General features: G+C 41.9%; 3 protein-coding genes across 4 annotated transcripts in view; 2 read left to right on the top strand and 1 right to left on the bottom strand.

The window, feature by feature from the left end:
- Positions 1 to 583: 583 nt before the first annotated feature.
- Positions 584 to 3350, top strand: arl14ep (ARF like GTPase 14 effector protein). The gene is made up of 5 exons (XM_088370783.1): positions 584 to 762; positions 1640 to 1835; positions 1933 to 2064; positions 2198 to 2235; positions 2588 to 3350. Exons 1-5 carry the CDS (start codon positions 692 to 694, stop codon positions 2814 to 2816), a joined length of 666 nt encoding a protein of 221 aa, XP_088226909.1. The 5' UTR covers positions 584 to 691; the 3' UTR covers positions 2817 to 3350.
- Positions 3351 to 3887: 537 nt separating this feature from the next.
- fshb (follicle stimulating hormone subunit beta) lies at positions 3888 to 9879 on the bottom strand. Its single transcript, XM_088370784.1, has 4 exons — positions 9318 to 9879; positions 6194 to 6458; positions 5469 to 5658; positions 3888 to 4240 (listed from the first exon to the last, which is right to left on the bottom strand). Exons 3-4 carry the CDS (start codon positions 5631 to 5633, stop codon positions 4043 to 4045), a joined length of 363 nt encoding a protein of 120 aa, XP_088226910.1. The 5' UTR covers positions 5634 to 5658; positions 6194 to 6458; positions 9318 to 9879; the 3' UTR covers positions 3888 to 4042.
- Positions 9638 to 15790, top strand: part of kcna4 (potassium voltage-gated channel, shaker-related subfamily, member 4) — a 40110-nt gene continuing 33957 nt past the window's right edge. For both annotated transcript variants that reach the window (XM_088370781.1, XM_088370782.1), the window contains exons 1-2: positions 9638 to 10269; positions 10431 to 13924. In XM_088370781.1, the coding sequence (XP_088226907.1) occupies positions 10893 to 12956 (2064 nt within the window). In that variant the 5' untranslated portion in view covers positions 9638 to 10269; positions 10431 to 10892 and the 3' untranslated portion in view covers positions 12957 to 13924. The remainder of the gene's footprint in view (positions 10270 to 10430; positions 13925 to 15790) is intronic.

The following is a 15790-nucleotide window of genomic DNA, read 5'->3' as shown; positions in this document are numbered from 1 at the left end:
GTGGGAATTGTAATTTAAGTAGTTCGGTTCAAAAAGTGAAAGTATAGATTCACTTTACACAGAGCGAAATCAATATAAAATTTCAAATGTAATATTATAAAAGAGCTATAACGAAAACGAACTAATCATAATCTCAAGCAATTAAAATATCACAAAGAAACAAAAAGTTATTTGGATATTAAATTGGATGTGTCGTTCTGATAAGTCTTTATGTTTCTCTGTTTCATAAATGAGAGTTTAACTATGTGAATTGCACTGCTGTAATAAAAAATGTAAAATGAAAAAGGTCATCCCACTCAAAAATGAATAAATAATACACCAATTTAGAAATGAAAACACACCAATTTTTTTTAACCTGCTGCACATTCTATGTTACAAATCAATTTGTCTTTGCTTTTTTATGAACTATTTGCCTTTTCTCATACAAATAGACACTTCTCAATGATGTTGTCAAGAGTAATAATAAAACCCAAATGAAAAATACGGTACAATTTACAAGTCCAAAACACTGTCGTCAGATGGCAGACAAAAATTCCTCTAGAGGCCACTGTTGCGTAGTTGATACACACATTTATTCGCTGGCGGAACCCGGAAGAACCCGACATTATGCGCAATCCGGAGACCTGCAAACACAAGTCTCTGTGCACAATCAAACCTGTTTCTTTCTTATCGATTTGGGTGCAACGACATCATGCCCGTCACATGCGCATCATTGGGATGCAACAATAAGTTTGTGAAGGGGTCCGATATACGATTTTATCGGTAAGTAAGTCAACTTTTAATGAGGTAGACGCGCAATTTGTTTCTACATTAACGTTTCAACTATGTCGTGACAAATCGGCACATTATCTTTTCATATAATTACTCAATCATACTTGTTCAACCTGAGATAACACAGCTACGTAACTGTACAAGATTAACATCAGTACCCGTTGTCCTAACAACCCGATCATCAACCCGCACACTCCATATTTGTTTATCTTTAGCTGGTGTTTTGAATTGAGTAGTCCACCAAACTGACATCTTTCTGTAAAATGTATTTCTGCGGTACAAGAGCATAGCTCACGGTCCGAAAGTAAAGTATGTGACAAACAGTAAACAAGTATAACAAAAGCGTGCTGTGTTATTTATTCATTATTTATTCAGCACGCTTTTGTTATACTTGTTTACTGTTTGTCTGTTGTGAGCCATGTCTTGTCACCGTGGGATAGGGGGGAACGAAATTTCGGTTTCTTTGTGTGTCTTTGGCATGTGGAGAAATTGACAATAAAGCTGACTTTGACTTTGACTTTGATGCGGCAAATGCCTAAATATAACAGTAAATGTCACTTTGTTGCCATCTCCTTAAGTTGAACATTTAATTCACAGACATTGTATTTTGAACTCAAAGCAAAAACACAGCACGTTGTCCTGAAAATAAATAAGGAATATGATTTTAAATAAATAAATACATACATACATAAAATGATAATCTGGATAAATCCCCTTGAAACAGGCATTTAAACCTGCTGTTGTGATTATGGCAGAGCTGTGTCACAGGTTTTTGTACATCATGCATAAGTTTGCTTTATTTCCCCACTTAACAAATTTCTGGTGCAATGGTACACTATTCTCAAAAATTAAAATTTCTTCCTCTCAGGTTCCCACTGAGCAAACCTTCCCTCTCCGCCAGATGGGTTCAGAGTCTGGGGTTGAGAAACTTCATCCCAACTGCCAACACCTGCCTGTGTTCAGAACATTTTTCACCTGACTGCTTCAGGGACTACAATGGAAAACAGTTTCTGAGGGAGGATGCTGTGCCGTCCTTGTTCCCTCACGGGCAAGACGCTTTAAAGGTTTGAGTGCAATATGTCGCTTCCTCGCTCACAATGCTCAAAGAAGTCTTCTTTGCCGTTGTGGCAAAATAAATGACCTCTTCAAAATATTTGATAGATTGAACTACGAAAACGACAATCGATGCCCCTTCCTAAGGATATCAGTGTCACTAACATGGGGTCACAGGCAGAGAGGGACAAAGCGAGAGATTTGGCCATTCTACGCAGAGAAAAGAGAGGTAGTGCAAGAGTAAGTTTTCTTTTTTTCTATCTATCCATCCATCCATCCATCCATCATACCCAGCTGTAACCAGCTTCATCTGCTAGAAACACATGTATTTTATTTCATGATTTAAGTTAATTCAAGATGCTTATTCTTGTAGGGTGGACGAGGTGGCCGCGGTGGGAAACTCTCTGACAGGTAAGACCCCTGGGTGTAGATAATGGAACTATTGCCAAACCAGTGTTTTCTTTTTTCAAATACAATGCACCCTGCTCAAAATAAAGTTAAAAGTAAAGCTCCACCAACCCTTCCTCCCAATTTCCCCGCTTGACATAAATGTATTAAGTCCAGTGGTGTACGTTGATCATTTGATCAATAATACAGACTTTTAGCTCAGCGGTTAATTCTCGATGCGTCCAAGACTGGGTGTCTAGCTATATTCTCATTAGATAATATAGCAAGGCATTGTATAGCAGAAAAACCCAAACTGAAGTAGAAGTATTTTAAAAAATGAAGCAGATGTATCATGGTTTTCCTGCGTCTCCCGCAGGCAGAGTCTTGGAGGCAAGAGCAGAGTCTACGATAGCAAAGGACGACTACTGTCCAACGGCAAGGACATGTGCGACTGTTTGGATGTGGACTGCATGGGTTGCTTCTACCCCTGCTCCGACTGCAGCTCACGCAAGTGTGGATTTGAGTGCCGCTGTGACAGGAAGTGGCTTTATGAGCAAATGGAGGTGGAGGGAGGAGAGATCATCCGCAACAAATTTGCTTTTTAATAAAGCAAGATAAACTGTATCTACACTGCATGGCCACAATCTAATGGGATCCAGTGGAGCTTTAGATGCAATCCTACACAAGAAATGTCACAAACGTTTCCATGCGTAGTGGCCTACAGTGGTGTAGAAGTGCATTACATCATACTTAGCCTTATACCTTTAACTACACAAGAGGGGCATAATATTGGAGCTTTTACAATGGATCTTATTAACCGGCGTTAAGTGTACCTAATATTTTTGCCTATAAGTGATGGACTCGTTCTAAAAGGCTCCATAAAAAGATGCGCGGAACCAGATCATGCTTCTTCACACAATTCAACTTAACCCAGACGTTGGGCGCATGAAGGACCTTGTTTTAACACAAGTGGTCATCATGATACATTACTGTCCATCACAGAATTAAACACTGTACAATGTGAGGATTTTCATTTCATTTGTCTTTGCCTTCCTTTAATTTTGAACCTGTTCTGTTTATTCTCATGAAAACCTTTTTTGTTGTGCCAAGTCATACAAATAAATTTTATACACACCTTAGATGTCCATCCTTGACCTCAATAGTCTTGTACTCATGACATTGAGTATGAGAATGCAGTCATCTCATGATGGCCAAAACACGTTTGTTACTCTCATTTGTCCTTGCTGCCTATAAATAGTGCTGGCACTAAAGGTGGTGTTGCAGGGCTCACGGAGACAAACAACTATTCACACACGCACTCACGCCTATGGATTATTTGGAATGCTCAATCTGCCTACCAAGCATGCGTTTAGGATGTTGGAGGTAACCTGTTTACCCACACAGGCACGGGGAGAACATGCAAACTCCACCACAGAGAAGGCCAGAGATGGAATCAAGCCTGCAACCTCTGAACTGTGAGGCGGACGTGCTAACCAGTGTCTATCCCCAAATATGCTCAAATGAACTTCAGATGATTGAACATCAATGCAGTCCTCAGCAATGGAAATTCAACCAAAAGATTTAAGTCCACTGATGTCAGTCATGTTCTGTAACCGTACAGAAAAATGTGATCTCCCACGTCATGCAAAATGACATCTGAACAAAGAGTCAAATAATTCTATGCAAAATCAAAATCTGATTTATGACAACTACAAGTTACTGGCATTTATGTGATCAATTATACAAAGCAACAATCAACTTTTTTTTCACATTTGAATATGGAAACACACTTTTCCTAGTATCAATGTTAATTAAAACTAAAAACCAAGGTTCAAAAGCAGCTTGGCATGAACCAAGGAACCCGTCCACAATCTGTGTAGTCTTCGTTACATGAAGTACACTGGCAGCTTTTGGCCACAGGGTAGGTGACACCCACGGAACAGCCTCTGATGTGTTTCACTTCGTAGCTCCAGTTGCCATCGCAGACTTTCTGTTTGGTCTCTTTCACTGGAGACAGGTAGACTGGATCCTGCGGACAGAAGAAAAGCCTACAGTTGTTTGCGAAGCAGTACTCCCCAAATGGGAGACGATGACACTGGAACAAAGGTGATCAATTTAACGTCCATTTTCTATGCCACTTAAGACTACTGGGTGAGATGCAGGCTAAACCAGATGACTTGGGACAAGAGGCAGAGTACACCCAAAACTGATCACCAGCCAATCACAGGGCACGTATAGACAATCATTCAGCCTCACGTTCCCACTTTTATTATTTGGTCTTTAATAATAATCATAATAATGCTTTTGGAATGTGGGAGCAAGCTAGAGTCTGTGGCAACACAACGACAAGATGCAAACTCTACATAGAAAGGCCAGAAACTACCCAGTACCCACTTATTTAATTTGATTCATGTATTAAACATGACCATTTTATGAATCTGACTGCAAAGTTAAACTCGTAAATGTGAACAAATCCCGATGTAAAATGCGATTCACTTACAGAACACAATACAATACAACTTTGTTTGTATAGTTGTAGTATATTCATGTACGTACAACAATTGCAGCTGTAACAAAGCTCTTCACATATACTAATGTGACAACCACTAAGACAGTGAAAACAGTAAAGTATTCAGTAGCAGAACAATAACAGTCAAAAGTAAATCAAAAGCCAAAGAATAAAAACGGTTCTTCAAACAACTTTTAAAAACAGACAGAGAGGGGGCTTGCATTACTAAACCTAACAACACAAATTGTCCTTTAAATTGACTGACGTGATGGACAAAAAAAAAAACAAGTCACAAACACAGAACAACTTTAGTGGCAGAACTACGCCACTTTTGAGACACTCTCTATTTGCCTGCGTCATTTCAACGGTTTCACATGCTCCAATGGGCTGAGGAAATCCAAAAAGATTTCATAGAGGATTAAAGTAGATTGGATCCACTATTGTACAGAACACAAGGCTGCAGTACACAATAACACTGTGTCAGAATTGTGACCCTGAATGTTAGCAGTGGTATTGCTACTTACTCTCAGGCAGCAGAGTCTGGTTATGAGAGAGTAATTGAGCACTGAACCCACACAATAGCGTGTCTGGTCACCTCCAAACCGCCGCTCAGCTGTGGGAAACTGCTTGAATGTTAAAAATGATGAAAGCATGTCTTTAATACCTGTCAGTAATTTTGTGACAGTTTTCTAAAACAGAAAGTCAAGCTTAGGCTTAACTGTCGTTGACATTTAGATCTTTGCAGTACCTCATTGTAGCACTGTCCTTCGCATACGGTGGTGTCGACGTATTCGGTTCTGCCACAGCTCTCCACGGGGATGGTGACGTTTCGCGGGGTGCAGCCTAAACTGCAATGCTTAGCGGTACCTGCCAGTGCCAGCGCCAGCACTGTTGCCATGACAACTAGCTGCATCCTCTGAAGAGTGCAGCACAAGCGTCTGCCACGAGAGGGGATCAGGCATAACATTATAAAAACAAGTCATGTCAAATAATCGGAGTCAATTTCAGCAATCTGAAACCAAATAAAGTATTTCGTTTAGTCAGATGTGTTTTCCCGCTGGAAACCCCACACGGCAAGTCTTATTTGCTCGAAATTGGCCTTGACCTGTCGAATTCTGGTCTCCAAACTGGCTCACCACTGGTCCTTCATTTGATACTGAACATATCTGAGAGCATCCAAAGAAAATACTAGCAGCATCTGTTGACCTTTCAAGCATTCTCGAGCATGCGATGATCAAGTCAACCTTTGTCTAACTATCAGCATGAGCTCACTTTCAACATACTGGAATTTTCCACATCTGGATGCATAAAAGAAATTTATCAAGAGGTCCAAAAACCCTGAGTTACAGATATAGCATCAATGATTAATTTAAAAAAAAAATCAATATCTATGCGCTATTGGCAGAGCAGTTATTTCATCACAATTATGTGATCAAATTTCATCACGAGTTTCACATTTGCCCAAAGTCATACCTTTTTGAAGTGTCTTTGGACGTCCTCCTGATGTCTAAATGTCTAAAACGGCTTATGATCCTTTGGCTCTCCCAACGCTCTTAAATAAGGTCGCTCTTGCAAATTCTGTTAATCTTCTCAGCTTTAGCTCTGTCTTGTTTTTTTCCACGTGTTTGGTCCAAGCATTGACACAGTAAATCCTCGTCTTTTTCCCTCATCAGATAAGGTCAGGTAAAGCCTTAACTCCTACGCGCACGTAGGAGGGGTTGACCATATCTCTTGGAGCCTTTGGACCAAGCACAGAAAAATAAAATGACATCTGCTTCAACAGAAACTGGAAACCCACGAAGATGCATCAGCGGTCACATTTTTTCTTCATTGTTTTGAGAATGTCACCACTTTTGCAGGTGCAAAAATTCTCGATCCATTGGCCATCGTTTCTCAACCGAAATCACCTTTGAATAAAGGCTTTACTTTTTGTAGTTAATTTCACAACTATGTGTTATGGTGGTATTACGGTGGATTAAAGTGGTAAAGCCTCGTACGTCTGAGTTTCAGGTTTTTCATGTTCATCCTGTGATTGTGTGGACTTTCTCCGTGCTATTCCACTGCCTCCCACATTCTAAATACATGCATGTTATGTTGGTCACAGTTTGTATTGTGGCGCATTAATTGTGAGAAGTTACGTTGCACCACAAAGTGGTCAGGCTGCAAGACTTGTCAGCCCCCAGGGACTCAATTCATTCTGCTGAAATACCACCTAAACTCCAAGGACCTTGATGAAATGTCTTCCTGGGAACTGTTACCCTTAAAGGCCTCACTAGATTTCTGAAGCTGGGCTGTGATTGGTTGTCACCTAGGACCTGGCAACTTTAATGTCATTTTCAGTGAAAATGGCCAAAACAGGTCGATTTTGCCTGTTTTATTCATATTCCATGAATGAAACATTCTTCAGAACACTGCGTTTTGACTAGTTGGGCTGCACAGAACATAATACGAGGTTAACAAGAGCATTCTGACTGAACATTTATGCCATGGAATTGTGGCAAACACACATTCACCTGAATCTGAGGCATCAACTGTTAAACAGTAATTTTTGTAAAATGTTTTGACAATAAATTAGCAATAAGAAATGCATCTCATACAACTACAAAACCTTTGCCATTGTGTAGACCAAGCAATGAGGAGGAAAACCTTTAATTTAATTTATATCCATGAGATAATTCTTTTGACATTGAACTTTAAAGACTCAATACTTGCAACCGGTGTGCCGGTCGGCAGGAATTAAAATGATAGAAGACTAATGATCCACAGGGAATCATTAAGAGATGTTATACAAAAAGCTTCCAGCCATCCTAACGATTTAACGGGTTCATAATTTGTGATTATTACTATCTTGCATGAGCCTTGGGGTGCAACGTTATATATGTTTGGAGAATTACAACTTTGAGGCAGAGGGCTACAGATTTTAAAATGTTATGAAACCATATAATGAAAATTGAGACGGATTCTTGGAGAGGTGATCATCCTGTATGTCTTATATAGAGCTGATATATGATAGGAAACATAATTCTTGGTCACAACTACTGTATACAATAGTTAAGTTTGACAACTCCCCGACTTGGCTTTATTGATCTGATGTATGAACATCCTAGGTTTTTTTTTTTTCTTCAGATAAAAAAGTACAGTCTGTAAATAATGTCTTGACAACTGGACTGCTAAAATCGAAGGAATCTTTATTAGTAGGGACCTCCCAATGACAGGTGTTCCTGCTAATGGAACTTAGCTATAGTCAGTTGTGTCGTCAGCTATGCATCATGTTTACAGATTTTGTGAGCAGATGCACTTGTTGTGCTCCAGTGCACGCAAACATCATCGGCCGTTTTCACTCTGTCCCCTTCTATCACTAGTGGCCTTACATCTCCCTCTTGTGCTAAGTTAGATGCATGATCAATGTGTCGTGGGTGGAAGGTTGCCGTAACCTTCAATAGAAAGGAACTCGCTGAAAACTTTACACTTAGTGTTTCCCAAAGTATGCACACATTTTATGTTAGATAAACTTCTGGTGAACCACCAAACAAAAAAGTCACAAAACAAAGGAAGCATGGAATAATGAAATAATTTAATGCATACACTACTGTTGCAATTCAATATCTCTGCTACAGGCACCAGTTGAAAGAAAGTACTCAGGAAACCAAATTATCACTTTAGGAAGATTACAACAAGATGTTCCCGTTGAGAATGACTCCTGAGAGGAATAGGGGAATTTCCTGGTGACTTTACAGTCAGCATTGACAAGCTGCTCTCATTCTAATTAGTGTTTCAGTCAGATTAATTGTACAATTCAGACGGAATAGGCATCGTGGGCAACATACTGATTAAATACGCAGAGCTGCATGGACCCACAGATTACCTGCACAACCGCATTAAACCTAAAAGTGCAATAAACTAAGAGATTTACTGTCAGAGTGTGTTTGAGGAGACTCCTTGTGTGTCAGTGGTGTGGATGAGATGCCTGTGTAAACTTCTGTTGAGCGAGTTATTGACTACCTGGAGAGTACTTGATTCTAAATTATTTTGGCTCTTTGTGGCACAGACCTTTAACCATTGTCAATGCATTACTTGAAAACTTTAATGTATTTATTTAATGTTTTTGATGGTTGCATGACAAACTTTTGATGACTCTACAATAGCTATTATAATGCATTCTTAATTTATAGTGCTTTTGACATCTTTTTTTCCCACTGTGAAATTAAATACACCATTAGATCTGGGGTACTATGTTAAGACCTGTTTATTTCACAAACCACTAGTTTTTATATGGCAAGTCAGCTACCTAATTAGCATAACATTTATTTATTTATTTATTTATTTATTTATTTATTTATTTATTTTCCCAGATGATGTCGGCTACAAGCACAGCACACCTGGACGCTAGCGTTATGTTATAGTAATACTGGTTTATATTATTGCATGAATGAATGAATGAATGAATGAATGAATGAATGAATGAATGAATGAATCAATCAATCAATCAATCAATCAATCAATCAATCAACCAACCAACCAACCAACCAATCAATCAATAATGATTGGTGTAGCCCGGTAAGGCACGACAGATGAACCAGATTTAAATTCAACTCACTTTTTTCAAATCAGTGACATCATTTTTTAGCGTCTACATTGTAGACTTTATTGTTTGCTTGGACTTATAGTTTTGCAACCAAGTCAATTGAAAACTCACGTTGCTAAACAACTGGAACAACAGCATTGCTATTATTAGATGGATATAGGCAGATCGACGGATATAGATCCCACGGGAAATTGAGCGCACTTGAGCAGCTGCTCTACATACACACGAGGGATGAAACATCATAAAGTGACATTAAAAGGCTGACCTCACGATCCTCCTCCTTTCTACCACGTTTCATCATGCCTAATAAACTGTGTACACGTCTAATTGATGGCTTTGGGTGGAGTGCTTAAAGGTGTGAGACTGCACCACGCTGGTAGTGAGCGAGTGCATCCACTGGGGGAGGATCGAGCACCGCTTGCACGCTCTGCAGTAAACGCGCCCCAATCTCGCACTGAGAGACTCTCCGCCACACACGCACTCGCATTCGCGCGCACACAGGAGAGATACAGGAGCATAGGTAGGGGATCCAGCTGCAGACATCCAGATGTGTGATGCTCACACTCCGCCATACAGGGTCCGTTTGCATTCACCGGGTTGAAGGGAAACTTTTGCCCATCCTCGCATACATTGGCTTCAGCTGTGCGGGGCTGTCATCGATGTCATTTCGCCGTTCGCACACCTTTTTAAACCTATACCACCGACTGCACTGAGGGGGTTGTGGTGATGGAGCTGACACGGTGGGATGAAGTCGCAACAGATGCTGTTGAATTGAGACGTCGACAAGCAGCCAAAAAGTGCCCTTCTCGGAGTGCGTCAGAGCTCGCATGGATGTAGTGGATGAGGTAGTCGCTGCTGCTACATCCAATACTGACAAGGAGATTTGGAAGTGCATCCTCACCTTTAGCACACCCCATCGCCCGCCGGCCGATTCATCTGGAAAGCGTTTGGTCCCTTTTAACATGTAAGTAGACATGTTAGGAGCTATAAATGAGCAGCAAAGGCGCGCAGCATTGATTTATGAATAGCCTACCTTCACCCCGATAATAACAACACAATGAAGTTTCCTCACTGCACAATCTGAACTGTTTCACTAATGAATCGTTTTGTGCTATTTTCTTGCAGCTCCAGACAACGTCGGAGGATCTTAGTCAGCAGACCTATAATAATAGGAAGGATCGTTTTTTTTTTAACGCCTCTCATAAAATGGCAACCGGTAGTGACCAAGGGAAGGATGATCAAAAGACGGATGTGGTGAAATTAACCACCTGATGGAGACCACCAAAGATACTGTGTCTGACTCACAATGCTGACCACATCAAGGTTGTTGCTGCTGCTGCTGCAGGTGTGTGCGTAACAGGCCGGGCCCCCATGGCCTTCACCTTTGCTGGAAAAATTATGTCATAAAATACTGGGGGCCTGTGTCAAAAGATTATTATTAATCATTAACGAATGCACACGCACGATGGATTTGACTGGGTGGGCTCCCCTGCTCAGCTGATTGGTCTACAACTTCAATTTGGCCTCCTTCCAGCTTTTTATTTTATTTTATTTTTTTAGCTCATCGACTGAAACCTCTGACTTAAAATGGAGTTCGCAATGGTGGGTGCGGACGGCGGGTGCAACAGCCACCCGCCTTACGGGTATGCCCAAGCACGCGCCCGGGAGAGGGAGCGGGAGAGGGAGCGCCAGGCGGCCCAGTCCAGAGCGGCAGCAGCTGCGGCAGCCGACAGCGGATCCGGAGCGGATGGGGGGTCTTCTTCCTCCACCACCGCCACCACCACGACAACCCCCTCCGCCTCATCGGGCGTGCATCTCCTTAACAACCGCCAGCATCCGTCTCGCAACGCCAACACCAATGGCAGCGGTACCGCCTCGCGCCCCTCCTCCTCCTCCTCCTCTTCCTCCTCCTCCTCTCAGGATCCTGAGAAGCAGAGACTCCTCAGTGAGCGCAAAAAGCAACGCGGCGTCGGAGGGTGGAGACGCACCCGAACCTCTCTCGGCGGGGACTTGCGCCACTCCGAACTGGCGCTACTCGGCTCCGTGGAGAACATCATGATTGAGGAGGAAGAGGGCGCCGAAGAAGAGGAGGAGGACGAGGATGATGATGAGGAGCAGGGACTCCAAAGGTCCAGTTTTCTGTGCAACATGGATGGTGATGATGATGAGGAGGATGATAATGATGACGAAACCGTTTCGATCACTGACAGACGTCCTCAATCCGGATATTCAAACGTTTACAGCGAGTTGGGCTGCTGCGAAAGAGTTGTCATCAACGTGTCGGGCCTCAAGTTTGAAACTCGGCTCAAGACTCTCACTCAGTTCCCCGACACCCTCCTGGGGGACCCCGACAAGCGCATCCGGTACTTTGACCCGCTGAGGAACGAATACTTCTTCGATCGGAACCGACCGAGTTTTGACGCCATTCTGTACTATTACCAGTCTGGGGGGCGCTTGAAAAGACCTGCCAACGTTCCCTTTGACATCTTCTCAGAGGAGGTCAAGTTTTATGAACTTGGAGAGGAAGCAATACAGAAGTTCCGAGAGGATGAGGGTTTCGTCAAAGAGGAGGAGAAGCCTCTCCCGGAGGACGAGTTCAAGCGCCAACTTTGGTTGCTATTTGAATATCCGGAGAGCTCCAGTCCGGCCAGGGGCATCGCAGTGGTGTCCGTGCTGGTTATTGTCATCTCCATTGTCATTTTCTGCCTGGAGACGCTGCCCGAGTTCAGGGATGACAAAGAGTACTTGCAGCCCATCCACAACTCCACGCACTCGGATCACGGTTTTACGCCCTTCAACGACCCCTTTTTCATCGTGGAGACAGTGTGCATTATTTGGTTCTCCTTTGAGATTATAGTCCGTTTCTTTGCGTGTCCCAGCAAAACAGCGTTCTTTAAAAATATCATGAACTCCATTGACATTGTTTCCATTTTGCCTTACTTCATAACCCTGGGCACGGACCTGGCCCAGCATCAAGGAAACGGGCAGCAGACGATGAGCTTCGCTATTTTGAGAATAATCCGCCTGGTCAGGGTCTTCCGCATATTTAAATTGTCCAGACACTCCAAAGGTCTCCAGATTCTTGGCCACACTCTGCGCGCCAGCATGAGAGAGCTTGCCCTGCTCATCTTCTTCCTGGTCATCGGCGTCATCCTCTTCTCGAGTGCCGTTTATTTCGCCGAGGCGGACGAGCCCACCTCGCACTTCAAAAGCATCCCGGACGCCTTTTGGTGGGCTGTGGTGACTATGACCACGGTGGGCTACGGGGACATGAAGCCCATCACCGTAGGTGGCAAGATAGTGGGCTCCCTGTGCGCAATAGCGGGCGTGTTAACCATCGCGCTACCGGTGCCGGTCATAGTGTCCAACTTCAACTATTTTTACCACCGGGAGACCGACAATAACGAGGAACAGGCGCAACCGGTGTCTGAGAGCATGCCGTCGGGATTCCCCTACTTCTCGAACTTTTTATGCAACTATAAAGGCTCGGCATCCGGCTCCTCGGTGGGACACAAAGCGGAGTACATGGAGATGGAAGAAGGGGTGACGGAGTCTCTGTGCGGCCTGGACAAAAGCCCCAGTAAAGGGAACGGCACAGACATAAGCAGAAGGAACAGTACGAACTCCAAATCCATTCAGACTGACGTGTGATTACAAATATTTTTATTTTGATTTTCTTTTCCCGGAGAAAATATCAATTCACCCGAAGTATATCAAGTTAGTCACCCAAACAAGTTTTACGCACGGGCCGAAGAGCTCCCCTCCGCCCTCCTCTACAAGCGCTTAGAAGGTCGCCATGGTTACCAGGTCGCGCAATAGTTCCATGCACATCTTACCCACAACATTAGGACCAACTGATGCCAAATTAATTCATCGAATTTTAGCTGGCTATACCAAATTAGACACATGATATTATAGAAAATAGGCTCTGCACTCGCACTTTATATGAGTTTCATCTGTCAATAGCAGGAAGAGTAATGATGGTCAATTTACTCTAATGCAGTATAGTCACCATTTGTTTGCACTCAAGAGGAATTTGCGCTCAATTTACAATTTTAGGAACAAAAATTGTAGGCTGGCAGACATTATTTGATCATTTAAAAATATGAAAATACACAGTCTCAGTGAAAATGACCCCTCAAACCTGATTGAAACAGCCTAAAAGTTCAGCTAAATGTCCTCGCTCTCTGATACTTGTATGAAGTGAAGCTCGATGAAAGGTCAGTGCATTTAGCAGTCATCACGTAAACCAGGGCTAGAAATTATCGTGTTGTACTGTACATGTGCACCCGCCATGGGAGCAAAGCACAGGAATCAACGCATTTAAACACAGCCGGAGGAAGGACTTATCCCTCCGCGTTTTTAATGAACAGGCCTCAACACATGACGTCAGTGCCCCTAAACACATTTACCGTAAGTCACCTCCAAATGATAACATCCCTTTACACGGACGCAAATGGAAAATTGAAGCAAAAAAGACTCTGTTGAGGAAACCCCTTGTGAGGAGGTTGTGAGCAACTTCCCCATGTTAGCTGGACTTGGTGCACAATTTTTTTTTTTTTTTTTTTTAAACTCAAGAGGACTATTACTATCACATCTGGATGTGGACGTCTTCCAAGGTATGTAGCCTGGTGTTTCTCCTGTTCACAATATTAATGAAAATTATGAACAGTCAAATATTTGCCTTAAGTTATAATAGTATCAGTTATAACACACATTTTGTATCAAAAGCACAATTTTACCTCTGCCAAACAGGTGCTATTGCAAAATTACACATTGTCATTCTTGTCTTTCCTGTCTTTAAAATGTATGTATGATCAAGGACTATTTCAAAATTTCAGCTCTAAAAAAAGCTGAAAAAGCTCAATCTGGTAACTGACCTGCTTAAACATGTCTTAAAATTGCAAATATCCAAAATATGATCTAAATCTTGTTTTCTAATACATAAAGGTTCCCTCTGATTGATATTGGCATATTAATTTCATTTCATATTCTGTTACATCGAAACCATTTGAATGAGCTTGACTGTGACACACAAGCTACCAGCACTCAAAATTGTCACATACAATACAAAAGTATGAATGCAACATTTTTGTTCATGCTCATATTTTCTTAATATATTTTTTATAGGAAAACCAAACGCTTATGTATCTCAGAATTATTGATGACCTGTATTTTTTGTGTTTTAAGATCCTAACATTTCTGGTATCTAAAGATCCTAATGAAGAGCATAATATTTGTATCATTTGGATTGGCCACATTTCAAGATTATAAAAAAAATACACATTTTGTATATTAAACTGAATTTGCAATTAATGCACATGTCATTTCTCCTAAGCAAGCAAGGAAGCAAGATGACGATAATTATGAGAAGAATGCAAAAAAAAAGGTGAAAAAAATACATAATTTATAAATTTAAAAAAGTGTGTGATTAAAAAAAGATTAAGCATTTCCCTAATAGCCCTCCCATTTTTTTAAATTAGAGACCGTGGAGAATCTGTCAGTGCAGTAACCTGACCAATTAAACGTGAAGATGAGCACTGTGTAAAGTTACACCCGGCAAGGCTAGGTGCTTGCACCTCATTAAAAATGTGAAGCTTTACTTGACCGCCTAAAGGTGTTTCCTGAACCGCACGTTTCATTGAGACCAGCCCAAAGCACCACTGAGCAATAACGATCGTAAAAGAAGAAGTCAAGTCAAAACCTTTCTTTACAATAACATGTTCTATGCGTCCCCACCAGTCTTAACACGTCATTGTAATTTATATTTGTGGAATACAAACGAAACTGGAAAATCCACCTGATTTTACCCATCTCAGGTAACAAATGTCACCAGTTTGCTGGGTTTAGTCATGTGGCGTTTGCAAAGTGAGCCCTGAGGCACTGCTTATTTGATTGCACGCCCACCGCCACATCTGGCAATTTGGTGAGAAAAATCATAAAACCTGGTCTAAGGTGTGGTGCAGGAGGTGTAACTTTATCGTGGCGAATTTGAGCTAAGCCCAGGCAGACAGAGCTCAACAGACACGTGCGGTGGTTGTCATTGTATTTCATTCATAAGTGTGACACTGTGGGACAATCCCACAAAATCACTGTACGAATCAATTAGTTGAACAAAATATCATTGTTAAAATATTTTAATAGCATCCTCTTGATCGCATAGCAGAACTATAGGTGGGAACAAATGATTTCAAATTCATGAATGACATAACGAGTGCTGAATCCGTCTGACTGCACCTGGATCAAGTTCAGCAAAATAGCGTTACACCAACTGCACCACAACGTAGACCAACAGTCACCTGGTCTAAAGTCTAGTCTCATTTCTGTCACCAAATTATATACCTGAAGTGTGCCAGATGCGTGTAGTACAAAACGCCCTCAGCGAGTTATATTGCAGTATGCCAAATACCCAAACAGAGGTGCCCCTGCACAAAAACATATGTGCAATTTATTTATTCATAGTACGTCTATGAAAATAGAGCCCA

The sequence above is a fragment of the Syngnathus floridae genome, chromosome 3 (assembly GCF_059516105.1).
Source record: "Syngnathus floridae isolate MCC-2025c chromosome 3, RoL_Sflo_1.0, whole genome shotgun sequence".
Taxonomy (NCBI): Eukaryota; Metazoa; Chordata; class Actinopteri; order Syngnathiformes; family Syngnathidae; genus Syngnathus; species Syngnathus floridae.
This window is presented reverse-complemented; position numbering and strand designations above follow the sequence as displayed.